General features: G+C 36.5%; 1 protein-coding gene across 14 annotated transcripts in view; it reads left to right on the top strand.

Moving 5' to 3' along the window:
• Positions 1 to 22,355, top strand: part of MYO9A (myosin IXA) — a 291,871-nt gene that overhangs the window by 264,486 nt on the left and 5,030 nt on the right. For all 14 annotated transcript variants that reach the window (XM_086711106.1, XM_086711104.1, XM_086711107.1 and 11 more), the window contains 2 exons: positions 19,861 to 20,063; positions 21,855 to 21,997. In XM_086711106.1, the coding sequence (XP_086567232.1) occupies positions 19,861 to 20,063; positions 21,855 to 21,997 (346 nt within the window). The remainder of the gene's footprint in view (positions 1 to 19,860; positions 20,064 to 21,854; positions 21,998 to 22,355) is intronic.

Below are 22,355 nucleotides of genomic sequence, written 5' to 3'. Positions count from 1 at the left end.
GCTGCCTTATTGCCAGTTACATTAAATACAGTTTATGACAAGAGTTTATTAATACTGTACTGTAGTCAACATCTATGGGAGCATATACAATGGCCCCCCATGCAGAAAAAGATTGAAATGAAAGGCAGTTAAGAAGAAGGAGATGATTAAGGTGGAAGTTAAGGAAATCATGGAAAAGTATGAATGAGGTATGCAAGTGGCCGAAATTGCAAGATTTTATAAGAAGTCCACGTCTGCATCTCGTCTGCAGAGGAGAAAAAGGAGGAGGAATGCTTCATGTGACGTGAGATTAGGGAGATTTGTAAAATGTGGGAAACAGTGCAAGATTTTGTGGAAAAGCACCACCCAAATAAGACTGTAGCAGTGTGAGCAATGAATCTGTTTAATAACAATGCAATGCCCCATTTCCGTGAAATCCTCAAAAGGAGGTCAAAGCAAGTATCATTGGATAGGTTCCTTGTTAAAGTTGCAGGAAAAGAAAAAGATTCCATTGAGCCAATAGATAGCAATGATTCTGCTAGTGATAGTGAAAGTTGTCCTACACAATAACCCTCCTCTCTCTTGTCGCCCTCACACTAGCCACAAAGGTTTTCAAAGGTAAGTGCAGGTTAATTTGTTTACTTTTCTTTATATTTTGTATTTTCTTTCTTATTTTGTATTATATTACAGTATTGTAATCATTTTTATATGAATATTTTCGAGTTGTGGAGCAAATCATATGAGTTTCCATTATTTCTTATGGGGAAATTCACTTTGATATACAAGTGCTTTGGGTTACAAGCATGTTTCTGGAATGAGTTATGCTTGGAAACCTAGGTTTTACTGTATTCTCTTATAATCCTTTGGAGATCTCTGGTGTTAGTTGTTATTTCTCCTCTTTCATTTGTGATTTTATTTATTTGAGTCCTTTCTCCTTTTTTTCCTTTCTCTTTTTTTTCTTGGTAATTCTGGCTAGAGGTTTATCAGTTTTGTTGATCTTTCCAAAGAACCAGCTCCTGGTTTCATCCATCTGTTTTTTTAGTTTCTGTATCATTTATTTCTGTTCTGATCTTTATTATTTTCTTATTTCTGTTTGTTTTAGGTTTTGCTTGTTCTTTTTCTAGCTCATTTAGGTGTAAGTTCAGTTTATTTATTTGAGATTTTTCTTGCTTTTTGAGGTAGACCGGTATTGGTATAAACTTCCCTCTTAGACTCTCTTTTGCTGTATCTCAAAGGTTTTGAATTGTTGTGTTTTCACTTTCATTTGTTTCCATGTTCTTTTTAATTTCTTCTTTTATTTCCTGGTTGACTGATTCATCGTTTAGTAGTATGTTATTTAACCTCCACATGTTTGGTTTTTCCATACTTTTTCTTTTGGTTGACTTCAGTTTCATAGGGTCAGAAAAGATGCTTGGTATGACTTCAATCTTCTTGAATTTTTTAAGCATTTTTTTTACATTTTTAATTAAATTCCAGTTAACATACAATGTGATGTTTGTTCTAGATATATAGTGATTCAGCACTTCCACTCAACAACTGGTGCTCTTCACAAGTACACTTGTTGAGGCCTATTTTGTGGGCTAATACCTCTTTTGGAGAATGTTCCATGTGCACTTGAAAAGAATATGTATTCTTCTGTGTTAGGATGGAATGTTCTGAATATATCTGTTAAATCCATTTATTCTAGTGTGTCGTTCAAAGCCATTGTTCTCTTGTTGATTTTTTCTTTAGGTGATCTGTCCATTGATGTAAGTAGGGTGTTAAGGTCCCTTACTATTATTGTGTTAGTATCAATTAGTTCCTTTATGTTTACTTGCTGCTTTATGTATTTGGGTTCTTCTAAATTGGGTGCATAAATATTTACAATAGTTTTATCTTCTTGTTGGATTGTCCCCTTTATTATTATATAATGTCCTTCTTTGTCTTCCCTTCACAATCTTCATTTTAAAGTCTAGTTTGTCCAATATAAGTATTGCTGCTCTGGCTTGCTTTTGATATCCATTTGCATGATACATTTTTCTCCATCCCCTCACTTTCAATCTGCAGGTGTCTTCAGGTCTAAAATTAGTTTCTTATAGGCAGCATATAGATGGACCTTGTTTTTTTATCCATTCAGTCACCCTGTGTCTTTTGATTGGAGCATTTAGTCTATTTACAAAGTAATTATGGATAGATATGTACTTATTGCCATTTTATTACTTGTTTTGTGGTTGTTGCTGAAGATTTTGATTGATCCTTTCTTATCTGTCTTTCATGGTTTGCTTATTTACTTTAGTGATATATTTGGATTTCTTGCTTTTTATTCTTTGTGTATTTATTAGTTCTTGATTTGTTATTATCGTTAGTTTGTATATAACCTCTTCTGCATATAAAATGGTGGTCATTTAGGTTTGAATCCATTCAGACTTACTCCTCTTCTCCCCATGTTTTGGTATATGGTATGATATTTTACATCCTTTTATTTTGTGAATGCCTTGACTGATTTTTTTTAAAGAAATATCCATTTTTACTGTTTTTGTGTTTCCTGCCTTCATACTGTCTTTTTGGTCTTTCCTTTCCACTCAAGAGTACCCTTTAATATTTCTTGCAGGGCTGGTTTAGTAGTGGTCATGAACTCCTTAAGTTTTTGTTTGTCTGGGAAACTCTTTATCTCTTCTTCTATTTTGAATGATAGTTTTCCTGGATAAAATATTCTTGGCTGTAGGTTTTTCCCATTTATTACTTTGAATATATCATGCCACTCCTTTCTTGCTTGGGGTTTTTCTGCTGAAAAATTTGCTGATAGTTTTATGGGATTTCCTTTGTATGTAACTGTCTTCTTTTGTCTTGCTGCTTTTAAAAAGGTTTTTTCTTTATCACTATATTTTGCCACTTTAATTACAATTTGTCTTGGTACAGATATGCTTTTATTGATTTTGTTGGGGGTCTCTGTGCCTCCTGAATCTGGATCTATTACCATAGCTTTCAGCTGTTATTTCTTCAAATAATCTTGCCCCATTTCTCTCTCTTCTTCTTCTGGGACTCCAAAAGTTATTATATTTGATGGAGTCACTGATTTTCCTAAGTCTGTTAATCAATTTGCATAATTCTTTTTTCTGCCCCTTTTGTTCAGGTTGATTACTCGATTTTCTAGGTCTTTAATGTGTTCCTCTGCTTCTTCCAGTCTGCTGTCATTCCATCAAGTATACCTCTCATTTAATGGTCTCACTGATGTTCTCCACTCCTTTCTCAAGTCCAGTGAGTATCCTTATGATCATTGCTTTAAATTCTCCATCAAGCATGTTACTTACATCTGCTTTGCCCAGATCCCTGGCCATGGCCTTGTCCTATTCTTTCATTCAGACAAATTCCTCTGTCTTTACATTTTGTCTAAGTTCCTGGGACTGTTTCTCTGTGTCAGTAAAGTCAGCTGTATCTGTTCTTGAGGGTAATAGCTTTATGAAGAAGAGTCCTTTAGTCCCTGTAGTATAGTGTCCCCTGTTCCCCAGGGCCTGGTGCCTCCAAGAATTTCTACAATGTGTGCTGCATGCACTCTGTTGTTGTGTGTTGGCCAGTCATCTGCAGATGCAGAGGTTCTGTTTGCCTGTTATAGGCAGTGTTTGTTCCCTGACGTGAGTGTAGCATGTTTAACTAGGTATGCTCTAGTCTGCTAGTGAAATGAGATCTGTAGCCACTGCCATGGGAACCAAGGGGTTACAAAACTCCTTCACTGGGAGATGAGGTATTGCCAGGGATTTGGGCCAGTCTTCTGGAGGAAGAGGCCATCTGCACTGAGACAGAGGCAAGTGTGACTGGGTAGGGTGGTTCTTCTGGAGTGTAGAGTGGGATGGGCGGACTTGATGTAAGCAACTTAGGTAGCAAGTGTTGGTGCTGCACTGGTTCTTGGTGCCCTGTGCTTATGCTGAGGGATGGGGGAGAGAAATGGCACCTGCCAGTTCCTTTGTTCCTGGATGGGTCTCTCCATGATCACTGGCCCTCTTGGACACACTCGGAGATGAGAAACTAACCTCCCACTGTGTCCTGGTGCTTTTCAGAGTGCTGTCTCCCTGCTATATTTTCATGGGCTGTTTGTCCTGCCTTTTCTGCAAGTGCAGCCCCCAGATCCTCTGAGCTCTCCCAGAGGCAAGAATGTTGACCTTTAAAACCAGGCTTTAAGCTTCACTGGTTGCAATAACTTTAAAAACTCAAACCCTCTCTCTTTAGAAAGAGAGCCAATTGCTATGGGAATAATTTTCTTGGTGCACTCTCCTGTGTGTTAGTCTCTCTCTCACCCTTCACAGCCACAGCTCCTCCCCATTTGCAGCAGCCACAATCCATTTCTCTTCCAAGCTGTGTTTCTGCATTTCCTGCCTCCTTCAGTGTCGTCTCTTCTCTTCCTGTGGAGTTTGTTCTGCCAGTCTTTACATCGATTTCTGGGGATTTTGGATGATTTGATAGCTGTCTAGTTCTATTTGTGAGATGAGGCAAGCCTAGGGTCCTTTTATTCCTCCACCATCTTCCCTCCAAGGTCAAGGAAAGTTTTGTAACCCTTTACCTACAGACGTGATCTGAGTAAAAATAGCAAAATAATATTTGGGGAGACTTTAACAAGTTGATACTAAAATTCATAAGAAAATAAAGAAGAAATATCCTTAAAAAAGAAAAAGAACATTAAAGTGAGTGACATTTTAAAGATATATTATTCAATAAATAGTGAAGGAAAAATGGGTAGCCATATGGGGAAAAAACAAGAATTAAAATACTGATTCAAGTGAATCAAAGACTAAAAAGTACAAACTAAAGGTACTAGAAGTATATAGTTGAGGCATTCTAGTTTTTCAGGGCTGCTCACTGCCCTGCATCCTGCAGTTATTAAAGCATCCTACTCTTTACCTTCACACTGCCAAAATATCCAAGAGGAAATTCAATTCAGCTGAAAGGGTAGTTGTAGAAGAGCCCAAGAGGAAATCAGCAAGGTGGTCAAATAAAACCTCTTCCTACAAAAGTTGAAACCAAGCCATTAAAAGTGGCAGAAAAGGATCGATCTTTGGCGGGGGCGGGGATGCAAACAAAAGGGAAAGGGGGAGCAAAAAGAAAACAGACCGAAGTGGCTAACCAAGAAACTGAAAACGTCTTCAGAAAACAGAAAACTGAGGCTAAGTACAATGAAATTGATAGCATTTATCAGGTAAGTGATCCCTGTATTACACTTCTTGTCCAATCCAGAAGAATTTTTTTAATCACCATTTTGTAAATGTGAGTTTTTTAGAACTCTAAAAACGTGTGTTTTTGTTTTTTTCCTCCCCCCCCCAGTTTTATTGAACTATAATTGACATATAACATTGTGTAAATTTAAGGTATACAGCACAATGATTTATGTATATATCATGAAATGATTACCACAATACACTTAGTTAGACATTCATCACCCCACGTAGTTACCTTTTATGTGTATGTGTGTGGTTACAACATTAAAGGTCTACTCTCTTAGCAGCTTTCAATATACAATATAGTATTGTTAACTGTAGTCGGCATGTTGTACATTGCATCCCCATAATTTATGCATCTTATAACTAGAAATTTGTACCCTTTGACCAGTATTGTCTATTTCCCCTATGCCCTCACCCCAGCCCCTGGCAACCACCAGTCAATCTACTCTGTTTCCATGAGTTCAGTTAAAAACACAGAACACGGGACCCTGACTAGGACAATATATTTTCAAAACACATATGTGAAGAAAGATTTGCTTGAAAAATATTAAATTAACTGGGAAACTCTACAATAAGAAAACAAACTCTCCAAATTAAAATAAATAGGGCAATATGAGTAGACACCTTACCAAATAATGTACATAAGTGGGAAATCAGTATGTGTATGTTGCTCAACTTGGGGAATTATTAGAAAATGATATGGAATTTCCATTAAGGAAAAGCAAATTAAAACACTGGTGAGATTCTCTGTCCATCTACCAGAATGGCTAAATACCAAAACTGACAATACCACTTGCTGGTGAGGATGTGGGACAAGAAGAAATCTCATTCATTGCTGATGGGAATACAAATGGTACAGCCTCTTAAGAAATCTTGCCAGATTCTTTTGAAGCTAAACATAGTGTCACCATATGGTATAGCAGCTGTGCCCCCAGTGCATTTACCCAACAGGCGTGGTAACATGCATCCACATAAAACCACTAAGAGCATATACAAAGCTGATTTATGAAAAGAAGAGAATCCCATTTCCTTCCATTTGAAATCATGAAATCAAATGCTAGTTTATTTTTTGTATGAACCAATCATGGTGAGCTCTGGTAATGTAAAGAGCTCATGGTAATGTAAAGAATTGTCAAGTCACAAAGCAGGAAAGAACATCCAATGGAAAAAAGACAGTCTCTTTAACAAATGGTGCTGGGAGAACTGGACAGCAACATGCAGAAGGTTGAAACTAGACCACTTTCTCACACCATTCACAAAAATAAACTCAAAATGGATAAAGGACCTGAATGTGAGACAGGAAACCATCAAAACCTTAGAGGAGAAAGCAGGAAAAGACCTCTCTGACCTCATCCGTAGCAATCTCTTACTCGACACACCCCCAAAGGCAAGGGAATTAAAAGCAAAAGTGAATTCCTGGGACCTTATGAAGATAAAAAGCTTCTGCACAGCAAAGGAAACAACCAACAAAACTAAAAGGCAACCAACGGAATGGGAAAAGATATTTGCAAATGACATATCGGACAAAGGGCTAGTATCCAAAATCTATAAAGAGCTCACCAAACTCCACACCCGAAAAGCAAATAACCCAGTGAAGAAATGGGCAGAAAACATGAATAGACACTTCTCTAAAGAAGACATCCGGATGGCCAACAGGCACATGAAAAGATGTTCAGCGTCGCTCCTTATCAGGGAAATACAAATCAAAACCACACTCAGGTATCACCTCACGCCAGTCAGAGTGGCCAAAATGAACAAATCAGGAGACTATAGATGCTGGAGAGGATGTGGAGAAACGGGAACCCTCTTGCACTGTTGGTGGGAATGCAAATTGGTGCAGCCGCTCTGGAAAGCAGTGTGGAGGTTCCTCAGAAAATTAAAAATAGACCTACCCTATGACCCAGCAATAGCACTGCTAGGAATTTATCCAGGGGATACAGGAATACTGATGCACAGGGGCACCTGTACCCCAATGTTCATAGCACTCTCAACAATAGCCAAATTATGGAAAGAGCCTAAATGTCCATCAACTGATGAATGGATAAAGAAATTGTGGTTTATATACACAATGGAATACTACGTGGCAATGAGAAAAAATGAAATATGGCCTTTTGTAGCAACGTGGATGGAACTGGAGAGTGTGATGCTAAGTGAAATAAGCCATACAGAGAAAGACAGATACCATATGGTTTCACTCTTATGTGGATCCTGAGAAACTTAACAGGAACCCATGGGGGAGGGGAAGGAAAAAAAAAAAAAAAAAAGGTTAGAGTGGGAGAGAGCCAAAGCATAAGAGACTGTTGAGAACTGAGAACAAACTAAGGGTTGATGGGGGGTGGGAGGGAGGAGAGGGTGGGTGATGGGTATTGAGGAGGGCACCTTTTGGGATGAGCACTGGGTGTTGTATGGAAACCAATTTGACAATAAATTTCATATATAAATAAAAAAAAAAAGAATTGTCAAGTCAATATGTTGTACACTTGAAGCTAATATTATATGTCAGTTATACTGCAAAAATAAAAAAAAATATATAGTGTAAGAGGGTTCCATTTTCTCCACATCCTTGCCAACACCTGTTGTTTCCTGTGTTGCTAATTTTAGCCATTCTGACTAAAGTGGTGTGAGGTTATCAATATCTCATTGTAGTTTTGATTTGCACTTGCCTGATGATGAGTGATGTTGAGCATCTTTTCATGTGTCTGTTAGCCATCTGTCCTTTGGAAAAATGCTTTTCATGTCTTCTACCCATGTTTTTACTGGATTATTTGTTTTGGGGATATTGAGTTTTGTAAGTTCTTTATATATTTTGGATACTAACCCATTATCAGATAGGTCATTTGCAAATATCTTCTCCCGTTCTTTAGGTTGCTTTTTAGTTTTGTTAATTGTTTCCTTCACTATGCAGAAGCTTTTTACTTTGATGAAGTCCAAATAGTTTATTTTTGCTTTGTTTCCCTTGCCCCAGAAGACATACCTAGTAAGAAGTTGCAGCTGCTGACGTCAAAGAAGTTACTGCCCTCTAGGTCTTTAATCCGTTTGGAATTTATTTTTGCATATAGTGTAAGAAAGTGGTCCAGTTTCATTCTTCTGCATGTTGTTGGCCAGTTTTCCCAACACTATATGTTGAAGAGACTCTCTTTTCCATTGGATATTCTTTCCTGCTTTGTCGAAGATTAATTTGATTATATAGTTGTGGGTTCTTTTCTGGGTTTTCTATTCTGTTCCATTGACCTGTGTGTCTGTTTTGTGCCAGTACTATACTGTCTTGATCATTACAGCTTTATAATATAACTTGAAGTCTGTAATGGTGACGCCTCCAGCTTCACTTTTTTTTTTTCCAAGATGACTTTGGCTATTTGGGGTCTTTTGTGGTTCCATACAAATTTTAGGATTGTTTGTTCTAGCTCTGTGAAAAATCCTGGTGGTACTTTGATAGGGATTGCATTAAATGTGTAGATTGCTTTGGGTAATACAGACATTTTAACAATATTTGTTCTTGTAGTCCATGAACATGGAATGTTTTTTCATTTCTTTGTGTCATCTTCAACTTCTTTAATCAGTGTTTTATACTGTTAATGGGAATGCAGACTGGTGCAGCACTCTGGAAAACACTATGGAGGTTCCTCAAAAAGTAAAAAATAGGTCTACACTGGGGTGCCTGGGTGGCTCAGTCAGTTAAGCGTCTGACTTTAACTCAGGTTATGATCTTATGGTTCGTGGATTTGAACCCCACATCAGGCTCTGTGCTCTGACAGCTTGGAGCCTGATGCCTGCTTCAGATTCTGTGTCTCCCTCTCTGCCCCTCCCCCACTCACGCTCTGTCTCTCTCTCAAAAATAAATGAACATTAAAAAATATATACAGCTACCCTATGATCCAGCAATTGCACTACTAGGTATGTACCCAAAGGATACAAAAATATTGATTCAAAGGGACACGCACCCTGATGTTTATAGTAGCATTATCAACCAATAGCCAAGATATGGAAGCAGCTCAAGTGTCCATTGATTGATGAATGCAAAAGATGTGGTGTATGTATACAATGATATAATACTCAGCCATAAAAAAGAATGAAATCTTGCCATTTGCAGTGACATGGATAGAACTAGAGAGTATTATACTAAGCGAAATAGGTCAAAGAAAGACAAATACCATATGATTTCACTCTTGTGGAATTAAGAAATAAAACAAATGGATATGGAAAAAAAGAGGCAAATAAAGAGACAGACTCTTAATTGTAGAGAACAAATTGATGGTTCCTGGAGAGGAGGTGCGTGGGAGTGCGGGGTGGGGGGAGTAGGTGAAATAGGTGATGGGGGTTAGGGACTTGTGATGAGCACCAGGTGTTGTATGGAAGTGGTGAATCACCAAATTCTACACCTGAAACTAATATTATACTGTATGTTAGCTAATTGGAATTTAAATTAAAACTTGGAAAAAATTTTAATGAAAAAAATACATACTTTAAAAAAAAATTAAAAACAGTTACCTGTCCATAAGTATGATAATGTCTTAAACTGTTCCCTGATCTATGAGAATTGTGTGTTATCTGTGACACCTTTGGTAGTGGTAGTCCAGCTTTTCCTAGGAACTTGGATTTGAAATTTTGAGTATTATATATCATATTAAAACATGGATTAGTCGGATTTCAGACCTAACACTTAATCAACATTTGAAGATAATTATAGTTGATATCCTAATTTTAGGAATAGTTTGTCCCTAAAGTTTAAGCTGGAAAATCACTGAAATAAGTTCTCCAAAAAGGACTACAATCTGACTTTGTATTAATTAAATAATAATTAATGCAAATGGGTCCAAATTGTTCATAAAGTATGTGATCAATCCAAACCAATAAAATTCCTTTCGTGATAGAAAAATACACTGTAACCTTGGAGTAGAGAAGGTTTTCCTATTACAAAAAAACATGAAAAGAAAAGTTGATAGGTTCATCAGCACAAATACAAAGTATTGTTACTGAATGATAGAAATGACCATAAGCAAGCCACAAAGGAAATGACACATCCTAAGAAAATAGTTACAACTCATATCACAAGGTCTAATTTTCCCTAATCAATAAGGAGAAACTCCTATAAATAGGAGAAAGACTGGCTACCTAGTGAAAAATGAGCAAAAGATTCTACCAACCACTGCTCAAAGCGTTAACTGCTGACTGTTTGAAAGTACAGAAAAGTTTAGAGAATAAAGGATATTATTCCACTCAAGCTACTGTTAATAATGTGGTATGTTTAGATTTAAAAAAAAAAAAAAAACCCGACAGTATACAAATTTATGTCTAGTTTCTAACACAGTATTAGCATTTTCCAGGTTTCTAAAAGCTCTATGTAATCAACTTGAAAACTTAATTTTTTTTTTAGGGATACACTCATTTGTAATTTTAATATTAAGCTTTGACCTTGTAAGACAACTCTGAGCTGTAGGGGCTTCAATTTCTACTTCATCTTTATTTAATACTGATTAGAGATGAGGCCTGTAAGGTTTGTTTGATTTTCTTCAGCTCTTCTAAGTAATTCCTAGCTAAACCATGGTGAGCTACTCAGTCAGCTAGGTGATGGTATAAACGCTGAACAAAGGCAACTCTTTTTTGAATATTGGTGTGTACCGGGAATAAGTTCATAGTTTTCAGCTTCCTGAGGCTTTTGTATCACATGTTTTAGTCATTCATTTGGCTTCATTAAAATAGTCAAAGTCAAGATGTCCTGGAATTTATAATGTGATTCTGACTGGTCATGGACTGTCAGTGGACTTTAGCACTGTGTTGATACTAACTCTAAACCCCGTTCTCTGCCTCCATTCCACAGTGCCATCTTCTTCTGAGTCATCCTTTGTTAAATTTACAGACTGATCTTCTGGTTTTAAGGGCCTTTTTCTTAATATATTCTTTACTTTTTGAACTCAGAACTGAAAGTGGAATAGCAATCTTGTAATGCTCTTGATTTTCATCCTGTTGTGTGTTTTAGAATGCATGAGTTTGGAAGAGTTAGCATGAATTTCCGTAGAGCTGTCCTCCACTTTGCCTTAATACCTGGACTAAATCAGTAGTTTCTCTTTCTTAGACAGTATATCTTCCTTCTTTCTTCCCCAAATCAACTCAGAAATCTATCACTTATTGTCCTGTGCTATTCAAAAGATACTGATATGTTTGCATAAAGTGCTAACTTTGAAAAGGACCTCTTCAAATATCTTTTTTATTGTGAAATACAACACATATGGAAAAGCACAGAAACATACATCTATTAATGAATTATACAGTGAATATCCAAATACCACCCATAGTTCAAGAAGTTGATTTCTAGCACTCCCAGAAGCTCTCCTCTTTCTCTTTCCAAACATAATTCTTTCTCTCCGTCCCAGGGTAAGTGATAACCTGAGTTTTATGTTAATCACTTACTCTGTTTTCTTTGTTGTTGTATGTATCTCTGAACACTATAGTTTTGTTTTGCCTGTTTTAGAGCTTTATAAAAATGGATTCATATAGCACATATTATTTTATATCTGACTTATTTCACTCAATGTTATATGTGTAAGACTTATCCATATTGTTGTGTTTCATTGTATCTTGTTAACTGTATAGTATTCCAATGCATGTGTATACCACAATTTATACACACAAATGTCCTAATGTTGAAGGACATTTGGCTTGTATTTGGGGGAATTGTGAATACTGCTATGAACATTCTGATACATGTATTTTTGCTAGACACATGCACATATTTTTGTTAGGAGTATATAGGAGCACTATTACTGGGCCATAGATATATGTATCTGCAACGTTAGTAAATAATAGCAAACTTTTTTCCAACATGGTTGTACTATACTAACAGTATATGAGGGTTCCCAGTTGTTCTACCCCAGTATGTATATTGCCAGATTCCTTCATTTTAGCCATTTTAATGGGTGTGTCAAAGTGGTCTAATTTGTATTTTTGTGCTGTGACTCTAATGTGCTTAAGCACCTTTTCATACAGAAATTGGCCATTTGGACAATGCAAACGGTTGCAGCCACTCTGGAAAACAGTATGGAGTTTCCTCAAAAAGTTAAAAATAGAACTACCATACATTCAAGTAATTGCACTACAAGGTATTTACCCAAAGAATACCAAAAAATACAGATTCGAAGGGGTACATGCACCCCAATGTTTATAGCAGCATTATTAATAATAGTCTAATTATGGAAAAAGCCCATGTGTCCATCAATTGATAAATGGATAAAGATGTGGTACACACACACACACACACACACACACACACACACACACACACACACTGGAATACTACTCAGCCATCAAAAAGAATGAAATCTTGCCATTTGCAATGACTTGGATGGAGCTAGAGTATATTATGCTAAGCAAAATAAGTCAGGCAGAGAAAGACAATTACCATATGATTTCACTCATATGTGGAATTTAGAAGACAAAACAGATGAACATATGGGAGGGGGAAAAAGATAAGCAAACCATAAGAGACTCTTAATGTAGAGAACAAACTGAGGGTTGATGGAGGAAGGTGGGTGGAGGATAGGCTAGATGGGTGATGTGTGTTAAGGAGGGCACTTGTTATGACGAGCATTGGGTGTTATGTAAGTGTTGAATCATTGAATTCTATTCCTGAAACCAATACTATGCTATATTTAACTAACTATAATTTAAATAAAAATTTGGAGAAAAAATAAAGTTTTGTTTGCAGAGATTTTACACATCTTTAGTTTGAATTAATACTAGAATTTTAATATTTTTAATACAATTTAAATGTTTAAAATATTTATGTTTTTTGCTCATTACATACAGTTGATTTTGCTATTTTTCACCTTGTATCCAGCAGCCTTGCTGAACTCACTTATTCTAATAATTTTTCTGTGTATTTCTTTAGATTTTCTACCTCTACAATCAGGTTGTTCATGAGTCATGATAGTTTCATTTGTTCTTTTATAGTCATTATGCCTTTTATTTCTTTCTCTTACATCAGCTAGAACCTCCAGTACAGTGGTGGTAAGGATCCTTCTTGGCATGTTCCCCAACTCACTGGGAAAGCTTTTAATAGAACTTTTGTAGTTTGTTTTTGAGATTCAGTACATTCCCTTTTATTCTTGGTTTTCTAAGAGTTGTTACTAGGATTTAATGTTGAATTTTATGAATTGCCATTACTATATGTAGTTTGGTGTTCATGAGACTTTTCTATTTTACTGACATGTATACACACATACAGTGAATTTCTAATGTTAAAACTATCATGTTTGCTAGTAAAATCATCTGGGCCCAGAGTTTTCTCTCTGGAAAGGTTTTAATTTTTGGATTGAATTTGTAAGATTATCCACATTTTTGGGGTGCTTGGGTGGTTCAGTCGGTTAAGCATTCAACTTCAGCTCAGGTCATGATCTCACAGTTCGTGAGTTGGAGCCCTGTATCCAGCTTTGTGCTGACAGCTCAGAGCCTGGAACCTGCTTCAAATTCTTTGTCTCACTGTCTTTCTGACCCTCCCACACTCACACCCTGTCTCTCTCTCTCTCTCTCTCTCTCTCAAAAATAATAAATAAATATTTTAAAAATGAAAAAAAAGATTATCCAAATTTTAAAATATTTTCTTTAATGGTATTAATTACTTGGGTTTTAGTAGAAATTTCTCCACTCCTTATAAAATTTCAGGCTTACTGACATAAAGTTGTTCATAGTAGCCTCTTAACCTTTTCATATCCTTTTCACTACTACATATTTATAGTAGTGCCCTCTGTTTCATTCCTGCCTTTGGTTGTTGTAAATTCTTAATTTTTCTTTCTCAGTGTTGCCAGGTTTTATGATTTTTCAAAAAGTTACATTTGGGCTTTGTTTTTCTCAGTTCTGATGTTCATTTATTCTTATCTTTATTTCCTTTTTTTCTCCTTGGGTTTATTTTTTTGTTCTTTATCTAGCTTCCTGAAATTGATGCTTATTACCTCATTAATTTTTAGCCTTTCTTCTTTTCTAATGTATGCATGTAAGGCTATAACTTTAAGGTAGACAGTGTTAAACTGTATCTCATGTATTTTGATATTGTTATTTAGTTCAAAATAATTTCTAATTTCCTTTGTGATTTCTTCTTTGTTCATGGATATTTTAAAGTCTCTTTAAAGTTTCTTAATTTCTGAATATATAGGGACTTTTAGTTTTCTCTTTGTGATGACACTTATAGGAAATTATTTTAAGTTACTTTGAAGATAACCCCTTGGAAATATATTGTCTTGGTATATGTACTTTAAAATAATGAGTATTCTGAAGTCGTTAGATACTGAATTCTTGTATGTCTATTATATCACTTATGTTTATCAAGTTGTTCCTTTCTTTAGCTTTATTGGTTTGTGTGTACACATTTGTTTTTTCTGTGCTGATTATAGCTTGGTCTGTTTCTTTGAGAATTTCTGTCAGTATTTTACTTTAAATTTTTGGAAGCCATTTCTTAGGTACTTCCAAATTTGGAAATCTTCTGTCTTCATAATTTGAAATTTTGTCATTGTGAAATACCCCTCTTCATCACAGGTAACACTTCTTACCTTAAAGTTTACTTTGTGTAAAATTTATATAGTGACACCAGTTTTCTTTTGATTAGACATGATATGTCTTTTATTCCCATATTTTTATTTTCAGACTTTCTAAATTTGTTTGCCTTATAAACTTCATATACTTGGGTTTTCTTTACTAAGACAATCTGACAGTCTTCAGATCTTAACTAGTACATTTAATCTGCTTACACTTAATGTAATCACTGATGTATTGGGATTTAAATCTTATTTTATTTTGTGCTTTTTATTTTTCCTGCCTGATATATGTCCCTTTTCTTTATTGCCTTTTTTTGTTTTTTGTGTGTTTTTTTGCCCTTTTCTTCTTATTACTTTTTATCCCATTTTTTTCTTTTGTTAGTTTCAAGTTTTATACTCTTTTTTTTTTCAGTAGTAAACATAAAGATGACCACATAAATATATGACTATCAATTAAGTCTGTTAATTTGTGCTTTTATTTTTTTTCTTAGATAATGCAAGGACTTTAATGTGCTTCAGCTATTTTATGGTATAGTTGCTAATGTTGTTTTTAATTTTCTATATACTTTAAATCCAACACGTTATTTTTATGTTTTATGCAGTCAGTATTCATTTTAACTTGCTCATATTTTTACTCTTTTACTGTTTTCCTTGCTCTTCATTTATCCCCCGACTTCTCTTCATTTTTTATATGCCCTTTAGTGCAATTGTGCTGGGGACAGATTCTCTGTCTTAAGTCAGTCTGAAAATGTGTTTATTTCAACTTTGTTCTTGAAGGTGGTTTTGCTATCTGTAGAATTCTAGGTTGGCAGTGTCTTTTCCCTTTCATCACTTAAAAATACCATCTATTGTATTTGCCTCCCATTATTTCTGTTGAAAAGTAACCTTTGAATCCAGTAGTTTCTTCTTTTTGCATATGTGTATATATTTTTCATTTCATAATTCAATTTAAAAGTTTTTTGAGTATAGTTGACACATAATGTTACGTTAGTTTCAGGCATACAACATAGTAATCAACAATTATATGTTGTGTTATGCTATGCTCACCACGAGTGTAGCCACCGTGTCTCATCATGCAGTGCTGTTACAATATCACTGACCAGATTCCCTATGCTGTACTTTCCATCCCTGTGACTTACAATTCCAAAGCTGGAAGCCTGTATCTCCTGCTTCCTCTGACCCATCTACCCATCCTCCCACTCCCTTCCCCTCTATCAACCACCAGTTTGTTCTCTGTATTTATAGGTCTGATTCTGCTTTTTGTTTATTCATTTGTTTTGTATTTTAGATTCCACATATAAGTGAAACCATGGTTTTGCCTTTCTCTGACTTTTTCACTTAGCATGATACCCGCTAGAGCCATCCATGTTGTCACAAACGGCAAGATCTCATCCTTTTTTATGGCTGAGCAGTAGTCCACATATGCACACGCGCGCGCGCGCGCACACACACACACACACACACACAACATACCACATCTTCTTTATCCGTTTATCAGTTGATGGACACTTGGACTGCTTACATAATTTGGCTATTGTAAATTAATGCTGCAATAAACACAAGGATGTATGTATCTTTTCAGATTAGTGTTTTCATTTTCTTTGGGTGAATACCCAGTAGTGGAATTACTGGATCATATGGAATTTCTACTTTAAAATTTTTGAGGAACCTCCATACTGTTTTCCAAAGTGGCTGTGCCAATTTACATTCTCACTCACCATGTGTAGTGTAAAAAGGTTCTTTTTTTCTCCATATCCTCACCATCATTTGTTATTTTTTATCTTTAAGATGCAAGATGATATCTCATTATGGTTTTGATTTGTATTTCCCTGATGATGAATAATGTTAAGCATCTTTTCACGTGCCTGTAGGCTGTCTGACCGCTTTGGAAAAATGTCCATTCAGGTCCTCTGCCCATTTTTAAATTGGATTATTTTGTTTTTCTGGTTTTGAGTTGTATAAGTTCTTTATATATTTTGGATATTATCCCCTTATTGGATATATTATTTGAAAATATCTTCTCACATTCAGGTTGACTTTTTGTTTTGTTGCTGCTTTTCTTCACTGTGGAAAGGTTTTTTATTTTGATGTAGTCCTAGTATTTAGTTTTGTTTTTGTTTCCCTTGCCTTAGGAGACATAACTAGAAAAACGTTGCTATGGTCATTGTCAAAGAAATTACCGTGTATGTTCTCTTCTAGCAGTTTTATGGTTTCAGTTCTCACATTTAGGTCTTTAATCCATTTTGAGTTTATTTTGGTATGCTAGAAAGTATTCCAGTTTTTTCTTTTGCATGTAACTGTCCAGTTTTCCCAGCGCCATTTATTGAAGAGATTCCCTGTTGTGTATTCTTGCCTCCTTTATTGTATTAATTGACCTTATAAATGTGGATTTGTTTCTGGGCTCTCTGTTCTGTTCCATTGATTTATGTGTCTCTTTTTGTGCCATTACCATATTCTTGATTACTACAGCTTTGTAGTATATCTTGAAATCTAGAATTGTGATACCTACAGCTTTGTTCTTCTTTCTCAAGATTGCTTTGGCTCTTTGGGATCCTTTATGATTCCACATAAATGTTAGTATTTGTTTTAGTTCTGTGAAAAATGCTGTTGGTATTTTGATAAAGATTACATTGAATCTGTAGATTGCTTTGGGTAGTATGGACATTTAAATATTAAATTTTCCTATTCATGAGCATGGGGTATATTTTCTCATTTTGTGTCCTCTTCAGTTTCTTTCATCAGTGTTGCATACTTTTTGGAGTACAGGTCTTTCACCTCTTTGGTTAAATTTATTCCTAGGTACTTTTTTCTTTTTGGTGCAATTGTGGATGGAATTGTTTTCTTAATTTCTCTTTTGCTACTTCATTATTAGTATATAGAAATGCAACTGATTTTTTAATATTAGCTTTGTATCCTTATTTCAGGTATATATATTTTTCTGACTTCTTTTAAGATTATCTCTTGTCTTTAGTTCTTAGCCATTCTGTTTATGTATGGACTTATTTTTATTTATCTTTCTTAGAGGTTGAAAGCTTTCTTTCAGGTTGATAGGTTGATATCTTTAATTTTTTTTTTTTTTTTACATTTTTTTTTTAATTTATTTTGGGACAGAGAGAGACAGAGCATGAACGGGGGAGGGGCAGAGAGAGAGGGAGACACAGAATCGGAAACAGGCTCCAGGCTCCGAGCCATCAGTCCAGAGCCTGACGCGGGGCTCGAACTCACGGACCGCGAGATCGTGACCTGGCCGAAGTCGGACGCTTAACTGACTGCGCCACCCAGGCGCCCCTAGGTTGATATCTTTAATGATTGGTTTTGAAAATGTTCTGCCATTATCTCTTTAGTGTTCTACAGGATCCTTTTCCTCTTCTGGTATTGTGTGTGTGTGTGTATATATATATATATATATATATATATATATATATATATATATGGTAGATTTTTTTTATTTTGCTCTCTCTTTTACCTTCTTTTCTGAATTTTTGCAGGAAAAGTTTTGTTTCGCGTTCTCTGCTTGATTCTTTATATTTTCTTCTGACATAATTAACTTCCAGTCTACTATTTTAGCAATGTCTTTCTGTCTCCTTCAGCATGGTTATTTTAAGTCTGTCTGATAGCGACAGTATCTGGAGTCATTGAGGGTTTCTGGGTTTTGTTATTTTCACTTACATTGTCTTGTCTCCTTTTGTGCTTGGTTACCTTTGATTATGTGTCATACATAGTATTTGAAAAACTATAAAAATATTTTGAAGCCTGAGGTGATATTACTTTCTTCCAAGGTGTGTCTGTTTTTTCTCTCAGGTTCTAGGGTACTAGCAATCTGGGATTACTTTAATCCAATTTTAGGAATTACAATTTTCTGGACCATTCAAATTACTGGAAGCTAGGCTACAATGTCCACAAAGACTGTTATTTCAGTTAACTCATTTAGGTTGCAAACATTGGGGATGCCAGCATCAGGCATGGAAGTTTTACCAGGCAGCAGTCCATACTCTTGCATGGGTCTGAACTCCAGTTTTTATTCTCTACCCCAGGGGTTGGCAAACTTTTTCCATAAAGGACCAGAGAGTAAATAATTTAGGCTTTGTGGACTATACAGTCTTTTGATGCAACAATCAATGCTGCCATTGTTCTTGAGAAGAGCCACAACGTGTGAATTAATGAGCGTGAATGTATTTCAATAAAGCTTTATTTACAAAATCAGGCACAAGGCCAGATTTGGCCCAGGGCCATAGTTTGTTAACCCCTGCTATAGTCTGTCAAAAGCTCTGCTCAGATTCTCAGCCACCTCTTCTTAAATTTAGGTTAGCCCTGAATGCTGATCTAGCCTCTCTTTGGTCTGCTGTGTTAAATAGCTCTCTAATGCCTTCAAGAATATTTTGGGTTTTTTATGTTTTGCCCAGTTGCTGTCAGCAGGAGGTTTAATCTGAAATACCTAGTCTGTGGTATTATTAGAAGCTAAAGTCATATACAAAGTTAACCAATTTAACAGCAGTGAGATTTTTTTTCCTCTTTGATCTCAGGAAGGAAATTTCTTGAGGTGTTCTCAGAGAATCTCTCTCACTGACATCCTTTGATATATAAATGACTTTTTCTTTAATGAAACTGACTTTTCAAGACATGTTTCTGTAGTCTTCCTAGAGTGATTGTGTATTCCAAGGTTAAATTTATAGAGCACTGTTGTCCATCAGAACTTTTCTGTGATGATGGAAATGTTCTACATCTTGCACTGTTCAATATGGTAGCTACTAGCCACCTGTGGCTATTGAGCACTTGAAATGTGTCTAGTGCGAATACCAAACTCCAATTTTACTTTACTTTTATTTAATTTTAACTAATTTAATTTTAAATAGCCATGTGTGGGTGGGTACTTAGTTTAGAGTGGATAAAGCTTAGATTAAATGAAGAATCTACTCTCAGTGCAAAATGTGTTCTTACAGTCTCACCCACCAAAGTGTCCATTTTCTAGTGCTTTTGCAAGAAATACTTAACCTAAATATATTCAATGGTCAGTAGTATCTCTCTAAATATCTTAGGCCTTGCAGAATGTTTCCATGTATTCCTACCATTCACCTGGTGTGATGGAAGTACACTTGCTATCCTCAACAGGCCACATAAAACCAATGCAGTCACTCAATTTAGTTTCTAACACATGTTTTTCTTTGCAGGGAAAGGGGCGACTTCGCCGAGGAAACTATCCAAGTCCATCCTCTCCTGTTGTAGTTCGGTTGCCCTCTATGTCTGATGTGCCAGAAGAGACCTTGACTAGTGAAACAGCTGTGGAGACTGACATCACAGAACAACAGCAAGCAGCTATGCAGCAGGAGGAGAGGGTACTGACTGAGCAGATTGAGAACCTACAGAAAGAGAAGTGAGTTTTCAGGAGGAAAAGGAGTGACCAGTTATTACCTGTTTTCCTTTCCTTCATTCTGTGCTTTCTTGATTTTTCCTTACTTAGTAAATATCTCCTATGTGTGAAGCACTGTATCAGGTGATACAGGGCATGCAGAGAAGACAAAGACATGTTACCTGGACTCGGGTAACAGCGTGAGAGTTGTCATTGTATTGACGGAAGCTCCATGAGCAGGGAGACCTGGAGATGCTGAACTGACACACTGCAACACGGTGTGTCAGTCTTAGCCAAGATTCCTCACAGGTCTGAGACCAGCCTCACTGACTAAATTGGTCTTTAAAAGGAGGAATGAGGATTCCTGGGTTAAGGCAGAGGCCCTTTCAAGAATGGGTATTACCCAGAACTCCCTAAAGGAAGGTTATTATCTGAAGATCAGTGTAGCCATGGGGCCAACAATTAGATGGTCAGGATAAGGCAGCAGCTCTAGTGGGCGCTGGGATACTATGTAGGGAAATTGGTTGCAATTTAGGAGAGAGACAAATAGTCAACTCTGTGCCCTCCGCCATCACTGGAGAAAGGGTAGGCAACAATAATACTATATTTGGGGGGATAATGTGGACAAGCTGTGGCTCTTTTTGAAGGTACTGTGTACTGGTTCTGGTTGAAAACGAAGACTCTTAAGCTTTAAGGGCATTTTTGTTCCTCAGTCTCACGATCCCAGGTCTGAGAGTTTGATGCATTAGGGAATATGGGAGTCTGTTGAAGTACTTTTTGCCTATCAGGACTGATTCTAGAATTTAGGCAAGCTAAAAAAGCAGCTGGGGCTCAGATATGCAGAACATGATAAGGCAGAAGTAGTATACATTGACCAGGGGCTGGTATTGGAGGTACTGAAGGATGAGTAGTTCAAGCTTGGTAGAGTGGAAGCAAAGCTAAGAAGGCCCTGAAGGAGAAGAGACTTGATGTAAAAGGGAATAAGAATTGTAAGGATAAGGAAGTTGTGGGCTGATGTATTTCCAGGTGTAAGATCTGCCCATTGGAGAAAGTTGCCCACATAATGTGGAGGAAAGCTGGTTAGAAGTAGCAGACATAGAGGAACTTTTGTCTTAGAGGACTGAAGTGAGCTTTTACGAAGACGTTAATTGACACAGATCTGGGTGACATCAAGCAGTAGTAAGAAAGCAAGATTAGGAGCCATGTACCAAAGACGTGAGAGAACAAGGGGGTTGAGAGGCAGGCTGATGAAGAGGAGCAGAGAATGCTGTGAGTGGGAGCAGCATAAGCTGCAAAGAACAGAAAAGATCAGTCAGCATTTGACTTCATCAGAGGCCTCTCTGTGTTTAAGGTGAGGATATCATCTATAGTGTAGTTAGTGCCTGTTTCATGGGAAATAGTTTAAGAGCTGGAAGGAATGTTAAGAGTTTATCTCATTAAATCCCTTTGTTTTGTGGATGAGGAAGCTGAGGTCCAGAGAGAGGAAAGTACACTCCTGCTGCATTATGTATGAGTTTAGAGTGAGTTTAGAACCCTGATCTGATTATCAGTCCCAAGTTCATTTTACCAAAATATCTTATAGCTGCAGCATCTTTTCCTACCTCACTCTTTGCTCTATTATAGGTCCCAGACTTTGCTGTTTTCAACCTTCATCATTACTGTGGCTTCCGGGTCTCCATCGCCACTTTGGTTGAGAACAGTAGGAAATGTGACTGTTTTTGCTACTTAAATTTCTTGCATCATAGGTCTTTTTTCCTGTTGTCTTCGCTCCACTTCTTATCAAATGCTAGTGGATTTCTTGATTATATCTTACAGGGAGGAGCTAACATTTGAGATGCTTGTATTGGAACCCCGTGCCTCTGATGATGAAACCCTGGAGTCTGAGGCCTCCATTGGGACTGCCGATAGCTCAGAAAATTTGAATATTGAGTCTGAAGGTGCCATCTCTGAGAAATCAGGTAAATGAACATACTAGACCAAAGTCTCCAGATTTTTTTTGTGAAGGAGGAGTAAGGATTCCCAAGCTAATAAGACAAAATCCCTTTCAAGAATGCCTAACCTTATGTGAGAAGGTGACAAAGTCCTAAGGAGTTAAATATGTACTAATCTTTGTGAAACTTCCATTATATACTGTTCATTACACCAAGCCTTTAATGCAATGCAGCTTTTTGTCAATTTAATGTTTTCTCCTCGATTTACCACCGAGAAAAACCCATAGTAACAACACATGTCGTCTTACCCATGATCCATGTTCCAGAGGTGGTTACAGGCATTGTGCCCTGCTGAGAGATGGGGTTATACCAAAGGAGGTATTTA

The sequence above is a fragment of the Puma concolor genome, chromosome B3, assembly GCF_028749965.1.
Source record: "Puma concolor isolate L17-30 chromosome B3, mPumCon1.1.hap2, whole genome shotgun sequence".
Classification (NCBI taxonomy): Eukaryota; Metazoa; Chordata; class Mammalia; order Carnivora; family Felidae; genus Puma; species Puma concolor.
This window is presented reverse-complemented; position numbering and strand designations above follow the sequence as displayed.